Source organism: Mobula birostris, chromosome 8 (assembly GCF_030028105.1).
Source record: "Mobula birostris isolate sMobBir1 chromosome 8, sMobBir1.hap1, whole genome shotgun sequence".
Classification (NCBI taxonomy): domain Eukaryota; kingdom Metazoa; phylum Chordata; class Chondrichthyes; order Myliobatiformes; family Myliobatidae; genus Mobula; species Mobula birostris.
This window is the reverse complement of record NC_092377.1, coordinates 97,537,314-97,557,986: the sequence shown is the minus strand read 5'-3', so window position 1 is coordinate 97,557,986 and position 20,673 is coordinate 97,537,314. Positions and strand designations below refer to the sequence as shown.

The following is a 20,673-nucleotide window of genomic DNA, read 5'->3' as shown; positions in this document are numbered from 1 at the left end:
TGTTGTCACTGGGCAAAAAAAATTGCACAGTACAAGATTTTTGCACAAACTGGTTATTACAAATTAGAGGGAACATTGCATCTGATATAATGAATTTCCTGCTCTCTATGTTTCTGACCAGTATTCAGTATACACATGCATTACCCTCTTTAATACAATAACAACCACTCTGTGTGAATCCATGTACCAGAGGCACCTATTTGGGTCCATGCAGTTTTTGATAACACCCAGCAATAGGTGTTGCTATGTCTAAATTCCTCCTTAATGTCCCAATGATTAAAAAAAACTTAAGACTACCCTCACTGATATAAGTATATATAATTGAATTTTTTCTCATTGCACGTTTATTTGCCTCTGTACCAAGTTGGTGATTCTGAGGTAACTGCTGTAATTGTTTCAAAGAAATGTTGTGAATGAAATACAGTATATCATCTGCTGTTACTTTGTAATGACCACTGCTCCTTGGTACCTGCAAACAATATGGGTTTCCCTGGTGATCTCTACCAGTGATTTCCTGGTAGTCAGGTGACTGTGTTGGCCTGGCACTATATTGAGTGCCATTCCCTATTTTAAAAGTTTAGATCATTTTTGTTTATTCAGCAGCTTAAAAGTTCAAACTTTTTATCTGGCTGCACAGGTTATAACCATAAATATTTCATTTTTACATAACTTTATAAATTTAATTACTAACTAGAAAGCTTTCCTGTTTATTTCTCCCATCCATAGCTTTTGATGTTGCATATTGTTCGATTTCTTGATTTTGATTGTTTTTGTGGGGTGACTTTACCTTTATTTATTTTTTTCTAATGCAATTATTTGGATTTTTAAAGATCACTTATTTTTGTAGATACCCACCATTCCTGCACACACTTCATTTTTTAAATTATTGTTGACCCATATTTTAACACTGTTACATCACTTGTGCTTAAATCTTACGTTAGACATGTCTATTGTGTGCTTTTCTCAGTGATGTCACATTTGGAGAAAAAGCACATCTCTCTAAAGGAATAAGAAAATTGTGGCTGATATTGTTATAGCACCTGCAGGATCTTGTGTTCATACTACTACTGTTTGGTTAGCTACATGCATTGGTTTATAGTTATTCTTTTGGAATTTTAAGTCAATCACAAACTAGTTCCATAGATGAATAAGAAGAGGACGATATTGAAAGTAAAGACAAAAGTGTGCAATAAAGAGGATGAAATCAGAGAATATAGAAAGGTTAGAATCGATCAGGTTTATTATCAGTGACGTGATGAAATTTTGTTTTGCAGCAGCTGTACATTATGACAAAAATTACTCTAAGTTACCAAAACAAATAGAGCGAAAGATGAGTAACAAGATAACTTTCATGGACCTTTCAGAAATCTAATGGTGGATGGGAAAAAGCTGTTCCTAAAACATTCAGGCTCCTGTACCTCTCCCTCATGGTAGTACTGCAGAGAGGGCATGCCTTGCATGGTGAGGGTTTCTAATGATGGATACTGCCTTTTTGAGGCATCTATTCTTGAAAATATCCTCAACGATGGGGTTGGGTGATTTCCTGTGATGGCACTGCCTAAGTCTACAGCCCTCTGCAGCCTCTTGGCTTCCTATACATCAGAGGCACCATACTAAACTGTGATGTAACCAGTCAGAAGACTCTCCATCATATATCTGTAGAAATTTTCAAGAGACTTTGATGACATCCCATCCTGAAATTCCTAATGAAGTAGAGCTGATGGCATGCCTGCCTTGTGACTGCATCAATGTGTTGGACCCAGGATAGATCCTTAAATGTTGACAGCCTAAAATTTAAAATTACCCAGTCCCCAGTCTTCCCACCACTGAGCCGTCAATGATGATGGATATGTGTTCTCCCAGCTTGCCTTTCTGAAGCCCACAATAAGTTTCTTGGACTTGTTAATGTTGAGTGCAAGGTTGTTGTGAAGCCACTCAACTGGTCAACCTACCTCACTCCTGTATGCCTTATCTCCTTCTGAAGTTCTGCCAACAGTGGTGTCATTGGTGAAGTTATAGATGACATGGTTTAGATAATCAGCCACGAAGTGCAGCGTGTCACTGAAGATTAATTTTCTGCATTGCCACTTAGACTTCTTCCATGCAAAGCTTTGCGTTATTAGTGGCAAGAATGGTGAAAAGTTTCACCTAGACATTGCGGTCACAGAGAAACCATTGCAGGACAACTGGAATAAATCAATGCTGTTGGACGCTTAAGCAAAAAGCCTCAGACACAGTACTAACAAAAATCATCAAGAGAACATTTTTAACTTTGTTGAACTTTCGCAAAGTGTCAGTACCTGTTATGCAATTAAATGCATTATATTCAATAAAAGTTAATTTCTTGTTTTTCCAAATTCCTATGTGTTACAAGTAGTTTGAAGTCATATTTGAGTTCAGCTTCAAGCAGTCTATCACAAAACAAAACAAAATTCTGAGGAAGCAACACTTTCAACAAAAATTCGTTGTCCAGTGTTGTTGAACAATTTATTTAACTAGGGAGACTAACCAGAGTTGATATATAAACAAAAGTGAATATTTGATAATGTTAGAACATAGAACAGTACAGTAAAGGAATATGCCCTTTCTACCCAAAATGTTGTACCAAAGTACATTAGTACTTTAAATGTCCTACAAAATAATCCCCTTTGCCTACTCAGCGTCCATAGCCCTTTATATTCTGCACGTTCAATACCTATCCAAGACCGCTTGAACACCTCTATCATATCTTCCGTCGCCACTACCTCCCCAGGCAGTGCATTCCATACTTCCACCTCTGCAAAAGAACTTAATCTGTACATCACCTTTGAACTTAGTCCCTCTCTCCTGCCTGGCTCATTGACTTCCTTTGCTTGGAGAAGACTTGTTGGGCCATATGGTCTAATTCTGCTCCTATGTCTTTAGGTCTTAAAAACATGCCCAATGATACTGGCTGTCTAGTCTTTCCATGCCTTTCAGAATCTTATAAACCTCTATCAGATCTCCCCTCACCTCCACCACTCCAGAGAAAACAATCCAAGTTTTTCTAACTCCGTATAAAACATGCCCTCTAATCCAGGCAGCATCTTGGTAAGTCTCTTCTGCACCTTCTCTGAATCCTCCAAATCCTTCTTGTAGTAGGGTGACTAGAATTGAATGCAATCCTCCAGATGCAATTTAAGCAGTTTTATAAAATTCCAATGTAACTTATTGACATTTGAACTCAATTCCTCAACTAATAAAGGTAAGCATTCCATGTGCCTTCTCTACCCCCCTATTCACCTGTGTAGCCACTTTTAGGGAGCTATGGAGCCGGATCCCAAGATCCCTCTGAACATCAACACTTACCCTCCACTTTTTATGAGGCTTCTATTTCTTTAATTCTTAAAAAAGATAAAGATCCCACTGACTGTGCTTCATATAGACCTATTTCATTACTGAATGTCGACGCTAAGTTTCTATCAAAGATAATGGCCAATCGGTTGGAGAATATTTTGGGTAAAATTATTTTTAAAGATCAAACAGGCTTTATAAAAGGTCGCTATTCTTTTTCAAATGTTCGGAGACTATTTAACATTATATATTCGTCCTCTTTTAAAACTCCACAATGTGTTGTATCTTTGGATGCTGAAAAAGCATTCGATCGAGTCGAATGGAAATATCTATCCAATGTTTTAGAGAAATTTGGCTTTGGTGCTAATTTTAATAATTGGATTAAAATGATATATAAAGCCCCTATTGCTACTGTTGTCACTAACAATTGTAGGTCTCCTTTTTTTCAGCTTTCACATGGGACAAGGCAAGACTGTCCATTAAGTCCTTTGTTGTTTAATTTAATATTAGAACTCCTTGCTATTGCTCTTCGTGAGGCTAAAGATATCCATGGAAATTTTATGAATGAGACCAGGCATAAGACCTCTCTTTATGCTGATGATTTATTGGTTTATATATCTAACCCTGACGAATCTATTCCTGCCTTGCTAAAATTATTTAATGAATTTGGAAGTTTTTCAGGATATAAAATAAATTTTGGTAAAAGTGAATTGTTTCCTTTAAATGATTCTGTCTCTATATATGATAATGCTCCTTTTAAAGTCACAGACTCTTTTAGATATTTAGGTATTATAATTACTAAAAAACATAAGGATCTTTATAAAGCCAATTTTGTTCCTTTAGTAGACTCTATGAAGTATTTATTTAGCAGATGGAGTCCACTTATTTTTTCACTTGTTGGTTGTATTCATATAGTTAAAATGATGATTTTACCAAAATGTTTATATTTATTTCAGAATATTCCTGTTTTTTTGACTAGAAAGTTTTTTGATTGGATTGATTCTATTATTTTATCTCTTATTTGGAATAATAAAAGACCAAGAATTAGTAAATGTCACTTACAAAAATTGAAAAAGGATGGAGGTCTTGCTTTGTCTAATCTAAGAATGTATTATTGGGCTGTTAATGTGCGATACATGTCTTTTTGGTTATATTGGGTTGATAAGAGTGATCGGCCAATTTGGGTAGACCTGGAATTGAAAGTTGGAAAACAGTTTTATTTAACCTCGTTATTGGGAGCTGCTTTACCTATGTAATTAGTTGAAGTTGTAAATTTAAACCTATATCCTGTGATTAAGTATTCTTTACAAATTTGACTCCAGTTCCGCAATTTTTTTAATCTTAAAGAATTTAAACTTTGTAGTTTAATTTCTTGAAATTACTTTTTTAAGCCTTCTTTGAGTGATCCAATTTTTTTACTTTGGAAAAATAAAGGTATTAATTCTTTTTTGGATTTATTTAAAGAAGATAGATTGATGTCTTTTGAACAATTAATTGATAAATATTCTCTTTCACACTCACACTTTCTGCAATACCTTCAAGTTAGACATTTTTTACAAAAATAATTTTCTTTACATATTGGAGGCTGAACTGTTAGATACTATTATGAGTATGAACCCTTCGATCAAGGGTTCTATTGGAAGAATTTATAATTTATTATTACAATAGGATAAGCGTCCTTTATCTAAGATTAAACAGGATTGGGAAAAGGAACTTAATTTGACTTTTATGACAGAGGATTGGATGTGGATTTTGAAGTTGGTTAACTCTTCTTCAATTTGTGCTAGTCATTCATTGATTCAATTTAAAATTGTACATCGTTATCATTTGACGAAGGAGAGACTTCCTAAAATTTTTTCTAATGTTGATATTGTGATAGATGTAAAACTGCGATAGCTACACTGACACATACATTTTGGTCTTGTTCTATATTGGAACAGTTCTGGAAGTCGGTTTTTTCAACAATTTCTAAAGCACTTAAAATTAATCTACAACCTAATAAATTAACTGTGCTTTTTGGAATAATTCCTCAAAATATTCATGGTATTTCTGTGTCTGTCCAACATGTTATTGCATTTGTTACATTGATAGCTAGGAGGGCCATTTTGTTGAAGTGGAAGGATACATCAGCTCCCACTTTGTCACAATGGTTCTCTCAAGTGATGCTATGTCTTAGTTTGGAGAAAATTAGAAGTCGAACCTTTGAACCTTTATTTGATTTTGAGAAAAGATGGGGCTCATTTGCTCGTTATTATCATTTGAGCTAATTGATATAATTTTTCCATGATCTAACTGTAAATTTTTTAGTATATTTTCTTTTCTTGCTGGCCGTTCGATGTTTATTTTTAGAAGCTTTTTGTATGACGCATGACTCCGGGGTTATACACCTAATGGTTTTTTTTTCTCTCACTTTTCTGCTTAATAGGTTTTTTTGTTATCACAAATTTTTTTTTCAATCCTTAAGATAATGTCTTTTTTGAGACATTGTAAGTGTTGTTACTTCAATGTACTCATGTTATTTTTTCTGTATAATATAACAATAAAAAGATTTAAAAAGAAAGAAACACTTAATGGTCTTTCTATTCACAGTGTACCGTCATGTACACTTGATCTCCCAGAGTGCAACATTTTACATTTGTCCACGTTAAACTCCACCTGCCATTCTCCACCCACATCTGCAGCTGACCTCCTGCTGCATCCTTTCCCAATTTTCTACACTATCCACAACATTAATCATCATATAGTCTATAAACTTACTAACCCACATTTGTTCTTGAGGTATATTCAGAGTGCCTTGGGATTTTTTTTAATACTACTTGCTCAATACTTTACTTGGCTCCTCCTGGCTTTCCTAAAGCCTTCTTGAGTTCTTTTCCAGCTCCAAGATGTTGTGATTGCACCAGTGCATTTGCTTGTTTACTTCCTCATGATTAGTCCAATGACAGTTGTGTCATTGGCAAACCTGTACTCTGATAATTTGCTGTGTTCCAATTTAATACTCTCCCACAAGGTCCATACTTATCTATAGCTATCTTAAAATTCATGGAGTTGTGATCACTGTTCCCCAAATGTTCTCCCACTAAAGGTCAGTACCTGTCTTGGCTCATTACCAAATCCAGTATAGCCTTTCCCCTTGTTAGACTATCAAAGCATTGATTCAAAAAACTCTCTTGGATACATTTAACAATTACATGCCATCTAAACCTCTTGTACTAAAGAGAGCACAGTTTATATTAAGGAAGTTGAAGTAATCCACTACAACAACTTTGTTGTTTTCACTCCTTTCCCTAACCTGCTTGCAAATCTGTTCCTTAATGTCCTACTGGCTGTTCGGTGGTCTGTAGTATAATCCCATCACACTGATTGCACCTTTCTTATATGAGCTCTACCCATATAGAGCAAGTGGATTAACATTCCATTCTCTCCCTCAGAGTTCAGCTGTGATAATGTCCCTGATTAATAGCACAACTTCCTCCCTCTCATCTACCTTTTATCTTCTTCTCTCTTTCCTAAAGATTAAAACCCTGGAACAGCAAGCATTCCTTCCTGTCTTTCTCTCAACCAAGTCTCTACTATAGCCACATCAAAGTTCCAGGTACTGATCCATGTTCTTAGTTCCACTCCCTTACTCACAATACATCTAGCATTAAACTACACACACACACAACCTGGCTGCCCCTTTGTGCTTACTGTTACTGTCTTGACACCCTCCACCTTCTGATGGTGAATCCTGACGCCTTGGCAACCCAAAGATTCTTCGGAAGTCAAGAATGAGGCAAAAAACTTGCCGCTTATGATCATTTTATTAAATGTTATAAGATCAAATAAGAACAAAAATGAGAAGCGTTGAGAGAAGAAACAGAAAAGCAGACTAAAGAGTTGTCGTGGGCTCCTCATACAGGACCAGAGATAACAGAAATTTCATGATAACAACTAACCAATAAAATAGTAAGATTCATTAGTGTGATATACCTGTTATTGAAACTAAGGCATTTCTAGAAAAATACAGAGACAACTATATCGTAATTACTGGAGAATTCACTGAGCCGTTACATGTACAGTACATAGGTGATTCCATAAAAAAATAAAAACAGGTATTAAAAAGTAAAATTGCAAGAAAATAACAATTATACGCCCCAGTTCTGTTGCTCTGGTACCCGTCCCCTGCCAAACTAGGTTAAAATCATCCCAAGTAGCACCAGCAAATCTCCTAGGATTTTGGTTCCCCTCCAGTTAAGGTGCAATCCATCCCTGTTGTACAAGTCACTGCTGCACAAGAAGAAGTTCTAATGATCCAAGAACCTGAAACCCTGCCCCCTGCATCAATTCCTCAGCCACTCATTCATTTGTTTTATTTTTCTATTCATGCTCAAACCACCACATGGCATCTGGAGTAATCCAGAGATTACTACCTTTGAAAATGTTCTGCAGCTGCTCTGAAACTGCCTCACCCTAGCATCCATGAGGCGCCACACCATACTGGTGCTTCTCTCAGGGTCAGAGAATCTGTCTTTCCCCCTAATTAATGGTCACCTATCACTATTGCTCTGCTTGACTTAACCTTCCTTATTGAGTCTCAAAGCCAACCACAGTGCCACTGATCTGGCTGCACCCTGTCATATCCCACCCCAGTATCCAAAAGGGGCATACTTGTTGAGGGGAATGGCCACAGGGAAAGCCTGTTCTCAGTGAATGATAAAATAGGAAATGTTTTTACTTCAGTAAGAACAATATAATTGAGATCTATATTCAGAGCAAGGATCGCATTGCTAGAGGCTGTGAAGCTGGCAATGACAATGAACGTTTATGTGTCTAATTGCGCTTTGGCAAGCGTTGAACATATACAAGCATCTTGCTATCTTCTGTTCACTGTTATATGAGGCAAGTTACTGAATCTCTTGTCAAAGACCAGAAGGGAAGAGAATACAAAGCTTTATTTGGGATTGCCAGCTTCAAGATACAGGGTACCATTAACTCCAAAAACAATGCTTTGAGAAAGGGCTCTGCATCCTAAATCTGTTCTTCATCATCTGAACCTAAAGTGATTCCCCTTCCCTATGTCCTCCAGATGTGGAACCAATGGCAGTTAATTAAACAGGTCACTGCTCACTCTCTGGGTTATGGTCATGATGATTTTATTCTGTGGCATACTGCTGTGCCAGCTGTTCGTAAGTCATTGCAATGAACCAAAAGTTGACTCCTTTGCGACAATGGCAATTTACTGATAATGGGTCGATGAGTGCTGGACAAGTTGGAGAGCGCTGTACTCTACAACTCGTATTCTTATTTGTTTATTTATTTATTTGTCTATCTGTTTGTTTATTTATTTGTCTGTTCTTTTATTTATTCATTCATTCTCTTTGTTTGCACAGTTTGTATTCTTTTGTTGTTCCTTGGTTGATTGTCAGTCTTTATTTGCGTGTAGTTTTTCATTGATTCTATTGTTTTTCTGTTCTACTGTGAATGCCTGCAAGAAAATGAATCTCGAATTAAATTTACTTTAAACTTGGAACTGTGTGCAACCTAGATACACATAGAGAGCAGCAATACACTGGAGATTTTTGCTGTCAGATCTAATGTAGCAGACAATGGGTATGGTGAAATACTGCTTTTACTGCTCAGGCATCAATGAAGAAATGTCAAGACTTCTGGTAGTCTAGTAGATTCATGCTAGTCTGTTAGAATGTCATAAGAAGATGAGTTAGAGATGGTCATTGTCTCTCCAATGATGTGAAAGTGACTTATTATGGCTGAACATTGTATAGACCCTCCTGAGATTCAGATGGAGGGTACACCAGCACTGGAACAGACACTACCCTCACGAACTCCAGCAGTGATTTTCTTAGGTGGCTGAATCCAGTAACTATAACCACATATCTTCTTGCCAGAGGGAAGTTCTGGCAATTTCAGTTTTACTAGAGCTCCTTAAGTCATATTTGGCTCAATGACACCTTGATGTCAAGAGAAATCACTCGCAGATCACTCTTAGAGTTTAATTTTTTTTCATATTTGGACCAAGCCTGCAACATATTTTGAAGCTGGGTGATCCTGGCAGAATTCAGCAGCATCAGTATTACTTGATAGCTTTGTTGACAATACCATCTCTCACTTTATGATTGACGAAAGCATAGGGTAGTGATTTTCCATTTTGTGAACAGTTTTTCGAAGGACGGCTGTGTCATATTGAAGGATGAGTTCAGCTGGGAGCATTACAAGTTCTGAAGCACCACCTCAACAAATTCAGCTTGGAAGTTGTAAGTTCACTGCTGTCTTCATTATGCTCTGCTATTTCTTAATGTTATATTGAAAGATTTGAATTTCTGATGGTGAGGACCGCAAAAGAAAAATGGTATATACTCAAAAGCTCTCATTGGTTGATGATGAAATAGCACTTTTACATGTACACCAACATCCATGTCTGAGCATAGGAGGGGTGAAGAGTTTTGAGTGATCCATTGGTTGTGAAATCTCTGCATTCTGTTCATATTTCAACAAGTTTGCAGTTCTGTCCATCAGCTTCACTGATTTTAGGCATGACTGTTACTGCTCCTACTGTACTCTTTTGTACTCGCCACCGAACCAGAATTGGTCACCTGGCCCAACGTCAGTGAAAGGGACATACCACATTGCAAGGTAGAGACAGGATGCAATACAACTTTGTAGCTCATGGTTCACAATGCTTCATGGATGCCCAGTTCTGAGCTACTAGATGTGTAATGAAGCTATCCTATTTAACATGAAGCACATGCTTTGATAGAGGGCTTCTAGATCCACATGGATTTTATTTACATAAATGTATGTTATAGATCTTTCACGTCACTATTACATTATCTTTAATTGGTACAGCCACCGATTCCTTTCCTTTCTCACATCTTTCAGATCGTACTATGTACAGCAGGATTTGATCTCAAAGCAGTTCTCAATTTTCCTTCAAATACCTGGTTTCTCTAGTGGAATAATGAGTTCAAGCTACCAGTTTTTGTTGTTTGTATTGCTGTATACAGCAGCTTAATTTTTTTTGTGAAATTGTTCTTGGCACTTCATTATTTCACATTTATTTTGGACATTTTATTGCCTAAAACTTTGAGCATACCCTCAGAGTTTGTTATGGGGGTTAGGTGGAAGGAAGGAAGTGAGCGTAGATAATAAACAGAGGCTAAAAAATTGATACTGGCCTTTGGAAATGTGAAGTTGGGTGGAGGATGCAGGTGCAGGGTAGAACAGTAAGAGGTCTCTAACCAAGGGGAGTAGAGCATCCGAGGCCAGAAGGGATCACTTCGTCTGGTGAAATTGGAGATTTCAAGGGCTGCATCTTAGGACTGGAGGAATTGGTGACTATTTTTAATGCAGGGTGTCAAAGGATATAGGTAAGTATATCGCTTAATTTGCTCGCTTTCTAGACCAGTGCTGCTAGAATAAGACCATGTTGGCCAGGAAATGCACAGCAATGGTGCGTTCATGACAACGTGGTCCAAGTTCCTTTGTAATGTGTGGCATGGGAAATGATGTCATCACGTACGTCACTGACATGAAAAACATTTCTGGGGTTGCAAAGGTGACTCACAAAATTTAATACTCAGTTCTGAGGGAGAAAGTCAGATCTGCAAAATCGCTGCTATTGTGTTTTATTCAGCCAGTAAAAGATGATGTTCTGCAGATGTACTTATAGTCAGAAAAAGAATTAATTGTTTCCCAGTCACTTATTTAATTCCTTGAGTTGACCTTCGCCAGGGGACTAGATTTCCTATGGATTAGTCAGTAATTGTGTGATGCTCAGGCATGCTTCAGTCGGGTAGGAGAGCAGAAACCAATTACAGCGGAGATTAAGATTTGAAGTGAGTGAGTGCCTACTGCACAATGCCACAATGGAGAAGTTCTCAGTACATTGCTTGCTGTCAAGGTTCCCATTCCCCCTTCTTCCTTTAAGTACAGTTGTCAGGCAATTGGACCACTTGATAACCTGCCATTCTGTTGAATTTGGGGCATACACACTGCTGATGCAGTCAGCTGCTCTTTTGATGTTCTCATTGAATGTGGATTTAAATAAATAGATTGAATTATATTGTTTTGTATTGTTTTTACTTTCAGTGAGATGTGTTTTCTCTAAACAAGGCAACCTGGAGATAAAATAAGTAACAGATGCTCTGAAGATTGACACAGCTCCTCCATTGAGAATACATTGGATTTGATGAGTTATAAAAGACTACTCCATCTATTCTTTTTCATTCCTGAGAGAGATCAATTAAGTGAATTCCTCTTTGAAGATCCTAGTCCTGAAGTTCATATTGCAGAAAGTATTAAAGATTTGATCTGGGTGAAGTGGTAGCCTAGCGACTAGCATAACACTATTACCATGCAGGCAAATTGGGTTCAATTCCAGCCACGGTCTGTCAGCAGTTTGTACGTTCTCCCCATCACCATGTGGGTTTCCTCCGGGTGTTCCAGTTTTCTCACACAGTCTGAATTGATGACTTAGGTGCATGGGCTTATGAGTTGGAAGGGCCTATTTCTACGCTGTGCCTTTTAAATTAACAAATTAAAGTTAATAAACTACCTGCTACACGGCCAGTGTCAAATTTTGACATCTTACACTCCACAGTTCAGGAGGAGATGTTAGATTATGCATAATTAGACGCTTGGCAAGGGTCTATAAAAAGAAAAACAACAGGAATTCTGCAGATGCTGGAAATTCAAGCAACACACATCAAAGTTGCTGGTGAATGCAGCAGGCCAGGCAGCATCTCTAGGAAGAGGTACAGTCGACGTTTCAGGCCGAGACCCTTTGTCAGGACTAACTGACCCTTCATCCAGTTAGCCCTGACGAAGGGTCTCGGCCTGAAAAGTCGACTGTACCTCTTCCTAGAGATGCTGCCTGGCCTGCTGCGTTCACCAGCAACTTTGATGTGTGTTGTCTATAAAAAGAAGTTAGGTTTAAGCAGAGCAGACATTGCGTGAGTGGGTCAATGTTAGAGTGGGAATTTCAGTTTTTGGCTCATAGTGGTTTCAGTGAGGAGAGGTAGAGTCTGCAGGTAGATTTTTTTTGTTTAGTTGTTCTTTCTTTCTTATTGTACAGTTAGAAAAGTGGGGATGCCAGAGACGATAGTGGAATGCTCCTGTTGTGTGATGTGGGAAGGCAGGGAGATCTCCTGTGTACCTGAGGACTAGCCTGCAAGAGGTGCATCCAGCTGTTGCTTCTTTCAGACTGTGTTAAAGAAATGGAGCTGGAGCTGAATGATGGACTCCCAGTCATTCAGATAGTTAAGGGGTTGATCGACAGGACATAGAGAGAGGTAGTTACACCCAAGGTAAGGACACAGATAACTGAGTGACCATCAGGAGGTGAAAAGCGGACAGGCTACCTGTGCTTTGGATACTGTTGGGGGGATGACCTAGCAGAGGAAAGCCACAGCGGTCAGTTCTCTGGCACTGAGTCTGGCTCTATGGCTCAGAAGGGAAGGGAAGAGGAGAGACGAGCTGTAGTGAGAGGGGAATCATTGGTTAGGGGAACAGACAGGAGGTTCTGTGTACGAGAACGAGATTCCCGGTTGGTGCCATGTGCCAGGGTCAGGGGCACCTCGGATTGAGACCACGGCATTCTTAAATGGGAAGGTGAGCAGCCAGTGGTCGTGGTCCACATCAGTACCATTGACGTGAGTAGGAAGGGTAACAAGATCTTGCAAAGTGATTTTGGAGAGTTAGATGCTAAGTTAAAGTTCAGGACCTCCAGGGTTGTGATCTCAGGATTGCTACCCATGCCACATGATATTGAGGCCAGAACTAGGAAGATCATGCAGTTTAACACATGGCTAAGGAGATGGTGCAGGAAGAAGGACTTTAGATTTTTGGATCGTTGGGCTCTCCTCCAGGGAAGGTGGAATCTGTATAGAAGAGATGGTTTGCACCTGAACTGGAGGGGGACTAATATCCTTCTGGGAGGGTTTGCTATTGCTGCACTGGGGGTGGGAGTGAGGGTGGTTTAAACTTGAGTTGCAGGGGGATGGGAACCAGAGCACCAGAGCAGATAATGGAGTGCTTGTAGCCATTAATGACACTTGGTTGCAGGAAGGGCGGGACTTGTCAGCTCAATGTTCCAGGGTTCCATTGCCTTGAACATGATAGAGAAGGGTTTAAAGGGGGAGGGGTAGCACAGCTATGCTCAGACAGGACAGACTGGTCTACTGAGGCAATAGGGTGGAACTGAGGAATAAGAAAGAGATAACCACATTAAAGGGATTATGTTACAGAAAGGATCTGGCAAGCGTTGATTGGGACAAGGTGTTTTCTGGCAAAACTGTACTTGGTAAGTGGAGGCCTTCAAAAGTGAAATTTTGAGAGCACAGAGTTTATATATTCTTGTCAAGGAACTCTGGTTTTTGAGAGATATTGAGGCCCTGGTTAAGAAAAAGAAGGGGTGCATAGCAGGTATAGGCAAGAAGTACGTTTGTATAAGAAATGCAAGAAAACACTTAAGAAGGAAATCAGGAGGGCGAAAAGGAGGCATGGGGTTGCTCTAGTAGATAATGTGGAGGAGAATCCCAAGGGCTTCTACAGATATATTAAGTGCCAACGGAAAGCTAGGGACAAATAGATTGGAGTGATCATCTGTGTATGGAGCTGAATGAATGAGGAGATCTTAAATGGATTTTTGCCTCTATATTTCCTCAAAAGACAGACACAGAGTCTATATGCAAAGCAGCAGTGAGGCATAGATTGTATACTGACTCAGAGAAGGAGGTGTTTGCTGCCTTGATGAAAATTAGAACAGATAAATCCCCAGAGCTTGACAAGGTGTCCCGTCTGATCCTGTGAGGAGCTAGTGCAGAAATTGCCCTAGAAGAAATATTTAAAACACCCTTAACCACAGGTAAGATGCTAAAGGTTTGGAGGATAGCTAATGTTGTTCCGTTGTTTAAGAAAGACTTTAAGAATAAGCAAGGAAACTTGGCATCAGTGGTGGATAAATTATTATAAGGTATTATAAGGGACTGGAGATATGAGCATTTGGATATGCAGGTGTCCCCCGCTTTTCGAACATTCGCTTTACGAAACCTCACTGTTACAAAAGACCTACATTAGTACCCTGTTTTCGCTTTCAGAAGGTGTTTTCACTGTTACGAAGAAAGGCAGCGCGCGATAAAAGGCAGCGTGCGCCCCAAGCAGCCGCTCTCCCCCAGATTCGGAACAGCATTGCCTAAACACGTTGCATTGAGCAGCCATTAGCAAGATGAGATCTAAGGTGTCGGAAAAGCCTGAAGGAGCTCGTAAGGGTGTTACACTTAGCGTGAAACTAGACATAATTAAGCGTTTCGATCGTGGTGAACGAAGCAAGGACAAAGTGAGTTTGGCTTGTGGAAGCTGACGAAGGTGATGTTGAAGAGGTTTTGCCATCCCATGACCAAGAACTGATAGATGAAGAGCTGATGCAATTGGAAGAGGAAAGGATAACAATCGAAACCGAATGTAACTGAGTGCAGAAAGTGAAGCAACTGCGTGAGATTTTCGCTGCAATGATAAGGTACGACTTTAATTTTGAAAGGGTACGTAGGTTTAGGGGATATTTGCAGGATGGTTTGAGTGCTTACAAAGAACTGTGTGATAGAAAAATGCGCGAGGCTCAGCAGTCAAGCAAGCCTTCCTCATCAGCCACAGCAAACGACGAACCTCGACCTTCGACATCGAGGCGAGCAGTCATAGGAGAAGATGAGCTGCCTGCTCTAATGGAAACAGACAACGAGATGACACCCCAGTGTCCCACCACCCCAACTCCCAGGCCACGGACAGATACCGATTCACGGAGAATGCAACGGTAGCCGGGAGGCACACAGCGCATCTTTAAGAAAAAAGCCGAAATAAACATGCTAATTAATTACGTGCCGGGCAGCACCTAATTAATTAGCATGTTTATTTCGGCTTTTTTCTTAAAGATGTGCTGTGTGCCTCCTGGCTACCGCTGCGTTCTTCACGGCAATGTATCGGGTCGGTGGCCCAGAGGGTAGGGGCCACTACACCACCCCAACCTGTGATGACTCAGTCTAACGCACCATCATCCGTGTGCTGGGCAAGCTGTCTTCCCGATTCCAGTAAGTGATATTACACTGTACATACATTATTTCTACTTTAAGCTGTGTATTTATCATATCATTCCTGCTTTTACTATATGTTACTGTTATTTTAGGTTTTATGTGTTATTTGGCATGATTTGGTAGGTTATTTTTGGGTCTGCGAACGCTCACAAATTTTTCCCATATAAATAAATGGTAATTGCTTCTTTGCTTTACAACATTCCGGCTTACGAACTGTTTCGTAGGAGCGCTCTGCCTTCGGATGACGGGAGAAACCTGTACAAGGATTGATTGGGGGTAATCAGCATGGCTTTGTGCGTGGTAGGTCATGTCCATCCAATCTTATAGAGATTTTGAGGAAGTTACCAGGAAAGTCAATGAAGGCAAAGCAGTGGATGTTGTCTGCAGTGCTGCATCCATTGTTGTTTGTGATCTAAATCAGCAATCTGGATGCTAAGGTGGTAAACTGGATCAGCAAATTTGTGGATGACACCAAGTTTGAGGGTGCAGTGGACAGCAAGGAAAACTATCAAAACTTGCTGTCAGATCTGGACCATCTGGAAAAATGGCAGATGGAATTTAATGCAGACAAGTGTGAGATGTTTGACTTTGCGAGGACGAGCCAGGGTAGGACTTATGTAGTGAGTGGTAGGGGTCTGAGGAATACGGTAGAACAGGGGCATCTGGAAATACAAATTCATAATTTCTTGAAAGTGGTGTCACAGGTAGATTGGGTCATAAAGAAAGCTTTTGGCACATTGGCCTTCATAAATCAAAGTATTGAATACAGGAGTTAGGATGTTATGTTGAAGTTGCAGGAGATATTAGTGATAGTTTGGAGTATTGTGTGCAGTTTTGGTTATCTACTGGACCTTCAGGAAAGATGTCAATAAGATTGAAAGAGTGCAGAGAAAATTTACAAGGATGTTGCTGTGACTGGAGGACCTGAGTTATAGGGAAAGATTGAATATGTTAGGGCTTTATTCCCTAGAGCATAGAAGAATGAGGGGTGATTTGATAGAGGTGTGCAAAATCATGGGGGGTAGATGGATAGGGTAAACACAAGCAAGCTTTTGCCTCAGAGGTTGGGTGATACTCAAACAGTTAAGGGTGAAATGTGAAGTATTTAAGAGGAACATGAGGGAGAACTTTTCCACTCAGTGGGTGGTGAGAGTGTGGAACGAGCTGCCAGCGGAAGTGATGGATGCAATTTTGATTTCAACATTTAAGAGAAATTTGTACAAGTACATGGACGGGAGGTGTTTGGAGGGCTATGATCCTGATGCAGGTCAATGGGACCAGGCAGATTAATAGTTGACATGGACTGAATGGGCTGAAGGGCCTGTTTCTGTGAGTCTATTCTATGATTCTATGTGGGAATAATCTGTAACAGTTTCCAACTTTTTTTATGAGGGTTACATGAGAAAAAAAACTTCCCATCTTCTGCAATGAGTTGATTTACCCCTGGATTTATAGCAACCGTTCACCTATTATTCCCTTTTAAGGGGAAATCATACAACTTCAGATAATCTTTGCAGCATTAGTGAGAAGTTTAAGATCAACAGGAAAACTGTTCAAATACATGCAAGGGTTGACAGTGCTTGATGCGTCACTTACATATGGGCAGTAGGCTTTACGTTTCCTGTAAATGGTTCTTTGTTCTCGTACACAGTTATTGTTCGAGGTTTTTAATCAGCAAGTGCACCTTATCAGCATTTTCTGGGCTTAACATCTGGTGAAAGATAGAATGATTTTGTGGCCTACCTTAGAAATTAAAAACATTTATTTAATATGCACTTAATTGATCTCTGACTAAACTTTTCATACTAGGTTTAATCAGACCTAACCATCCATTAGGAAAGGTGTCCACTTCCCCATTGTGCAGGTGGTTGTGGATTATCATCATCATGGCCAATCCCATGTTTCCAGCAAGCGTACATGATGCCTTCATCTCTAGGACATTTTCAGTGACCATAAACACAGGAGATTCTGCAGATGCTGGAAATCCAGAGCAACACACACACACACAAAATGAAGGGTCTCAGCCTGAAACATCGACTATTAATTTCTGTAGATGCTGCTTGGCCTGCTGAGCTCCTCCAGCGTTTTGTGTATGTTCATCTGCTCTCCCCATATGGTAGGATACTTAGATCAAGGGCTACAATTAACTAGCAGCTGCTCACATCACTGCTTCTGAATGTAGAAACTGCAAGGACCACGCAGGTAGCAGAATTGTGGAAAATGCCAATACTGTTCCAAAATTGAGATTTCATTACTTGCATTAGTTCGGGATGAACTGCAGTAAAACTGTGGAGATTTCATCATGGTTGGTTGCATGTTGCATATCAGCAGTCATTGACATGAGAAGAACAAAAAGATGAACAGGAACGTAAGGCAAAAAAAAATCAGAGGAAATGTTCATGCCACCAGGTTGTAGGTTACCTAGACAGAATATGAGGTCTTGCTTCTCCAAAGAGGCCATGGACCGACATGTTGGAACAGGAATGGGGATAGGAATTAAAATGGTTGGTCACTGGGAAATTCTGCTTTTGGTGGATGAAGCAGAGGTGGTTAACAAAGTGACTCCCCCCCCCCCCCCAGTTTATACTGGTCTCACCAATGTAGAGGAAACTGCATCAGTGGCACCGGATACAGCAGATAACACTAGCAGATTCGTAGATGAAGTGTTGCCTCACGTGGAAGGACTGTTTGGGGCCCTGAGTGGGTAGGTGTAGCATTTCTGTCACTTGCAGGGATACGTGCTAGGAAGGGGAAGGTTAGTGGGGAGGGACAGATGGACAAGAGGTTCATAGAGGGAGTGATCCCTGTGGAAAGCGAAGTGTGGGGGAGAAGTAAAGATGTGTTTGGTGATGGGATCCTCTTGAAGTTGGTAGAAGTTGCGGAGAATGATATGTTGGATGTGGAAGCTTGTGGAGTGGTAAGTTAGACCAAGAGAATCTCTATCCTTATTAGGTCTGCGGAAAGATGGGGTGAGTTTGGATGTCCAGAAATAGAGGAGATGCGTGTGAGGGCAGGGTCAATTGTAGATGTAATGGTGAGGCTTTATAAGGCATTGGTCAGACCACACACACTTGGATTAGTATGACCCCACCCCACCCCTGATTTGGACCCCTTATCTAAGAAAGAATGTGCTGGCATTGGAGAATGTCCAGAGGATGTTCACGGGAATAATCCCAGGAAATAAATGGTTAATGCATGAGAAGCATTTGATAGCTCTGGGCCTATACTCCCAAGAACTTAGAAGAATGAAGGGGGATCTCTTTGAAACATCGAATATTGAAAGGTCCAGATAGAGCAGAAGTTGAGTGCATGTCTCCTGTAATGGGGGTGTCTAGGACTAGGGGGCACAGCCTCAGAATACAAGGATGTTCCCTCTGAGATAAGGAGGAATTTCTTTAGCCAGAAGTTGGTGAATCTGTGGAATTCATCATCACAGACAGCTGTGGAGGCCAAGTCATTGGGTTTATTTGAAGCGAAGGTTGATAGGTTCTTAACTAGTGAGGATGTCAAAGATTATGGGGAAAAGGCAGGAGAAAGGGATTAAAAGAGGTAATAAATCATCCATGATAGAATGGCAGAGCAGACTTGATGGGCTGAATGGCCTAATTCTGCTCCAATGCCTTATGATCTTATGGTCTGAAGCAAACTCAATGACCTTCTTTACACGGCAGGCACTAACTATATCAATGATCAAGAGGGAGTGTCTAAATTACTTCTCAAAATGCCTCAAATACTCCTTTGCAGCTCTACCTCCACTGATAATGTGACATTTATAATTAAATCGCTGATCTAAAGATGTCTTGCTGTACTTTTCCTCAGTGGTCTGCAGCTCTTTTTGCCATTTTTTTGAGTAAACACAAAACTCATTTCTGTGTCACTCACTTGTATGGGGATTCTCACACCTGTAGGAGATAGCTTCTTGCCAAGCTTCTCAAGTTGGCACTAGGTGGTGTCCAAGCAAACACTCCTCCCTCTCCCCAGTTACAGAGAACCTACCTCCAAGCGTCTTTGAGTGAATATAGGAGCTGTCTTCTCTATTGCAACCTCTTTTACTTCTATGGCAGCCATTATGTAGAATTTGCCTTTAAGGACTGCCATCCATTTCAGATTAGTGTTTTTTAAAAACAATGTCAGAACTTGTGCAAAAATAACTGTTGTCCTGTTAGGAACCAGGAAAATCCTATTTCATTGATCCATACATAGATTTGGCCAATTTTATGACATTTTGCTTGGAATCTGGATAGGTGTTAGCTCTAAATACAGTGATGGTTCAGCACACCCAATATAAAAGTGAAATGAACCTTCCAAGCTTTTATTTTAAATGTACAATTATTTAGTGAGCCCTGTAAAATGGTACTCATCATGTTGAAAGTTGCCTATGTAAAGCTTAAGCTTATTGTCATAGGCATAGACTGTAGAAAAGGATATAATTGCCATATAAATTAGCTTTCTGCAGCAACAACGGCTCAGTAAATTACAAACATGATAAGCTTAAGTTAGCATACACTTAAATTAACAAATTATACTTACACAACAAAATAAACATAATGACACTACCGAGAGGGGAAAAGAAATATATTCTGAGGTAGTATTATGGTTTTTCAGGTCAGTTCAAGAACCTGATGGCAAAGGGAATGAAGCTATTACTGAACCTTGAGATGTGAGTCTTCAGGCTCCTGTTACCTCCTGCCTGATGGAAGCATCAGGAAGCGGACTTAGACTCAATAGTGGAGGTCCCTGATGATGGATATCTTTTTGGAGAAGAATATGAAAGTGACCAAGAAAGGAACTATATTTGAACAATAGTGTTTATGTCCAATACACCTAATAATTAAGTACTTTTCAGGAGTGTTTACTGTTGTAATGTAGGAAACAAGGCATGGTTAACAGACAATCAAAGGAAATCTGTGTAAATTAATGAAACTTGTTAAGATCACTGTAAACACTGTTTATGTTTTGATTTTCAAGGTGGTCGGACCTTCATCTGCAGGATCTTTCCGAGAAAGACCCAGTGGACCCACAGCATTTCGTAAGTGTTATAAACGAGGCGATTTCCCAATTGCCCTAGAACATGGTTCACAGGGAAATCGAATAGCCTGGAAGGTGAGTTGAAGTACATCCTTGACATTTTCTTCTCATCGCAAAGTATCATATCCTATTGTCGAATAAGGTTAGTTTACAAATTAATCAGATAGAGTAGTTTCTCAGTAAATAGGGGCCAGAAAAATGACAGGTCTTCTGAGTCAGCTGCCCACCCTTGCTCACAATTAAGTTATAT

At 39.8% G+C, this 20,673-nt stretch overlaps 1 protein-coding gene across 1 annotated transcript in view; it reads left to right on the top strand.

Annotated features, from left to right (window-relative positions):
• The window catches only part of LOC140202257 (parkin coregulated gene protein-like), a 253,430-nt gene that overhangs the window by 31,501 nt on the left and 201,256 nt on the right, over positions 1-20,673 (top strand). The window contains exon 2 of the mRNA XM_072267134.1: positions 20,364-20,498. Coding sequence (XP_072123235.1) covers positions 20,364-20,498 — 135 coding nt within the window. The remainder of the gene's footprint in view (positions 1-20,363; positions 20,499-20,673) is intronic.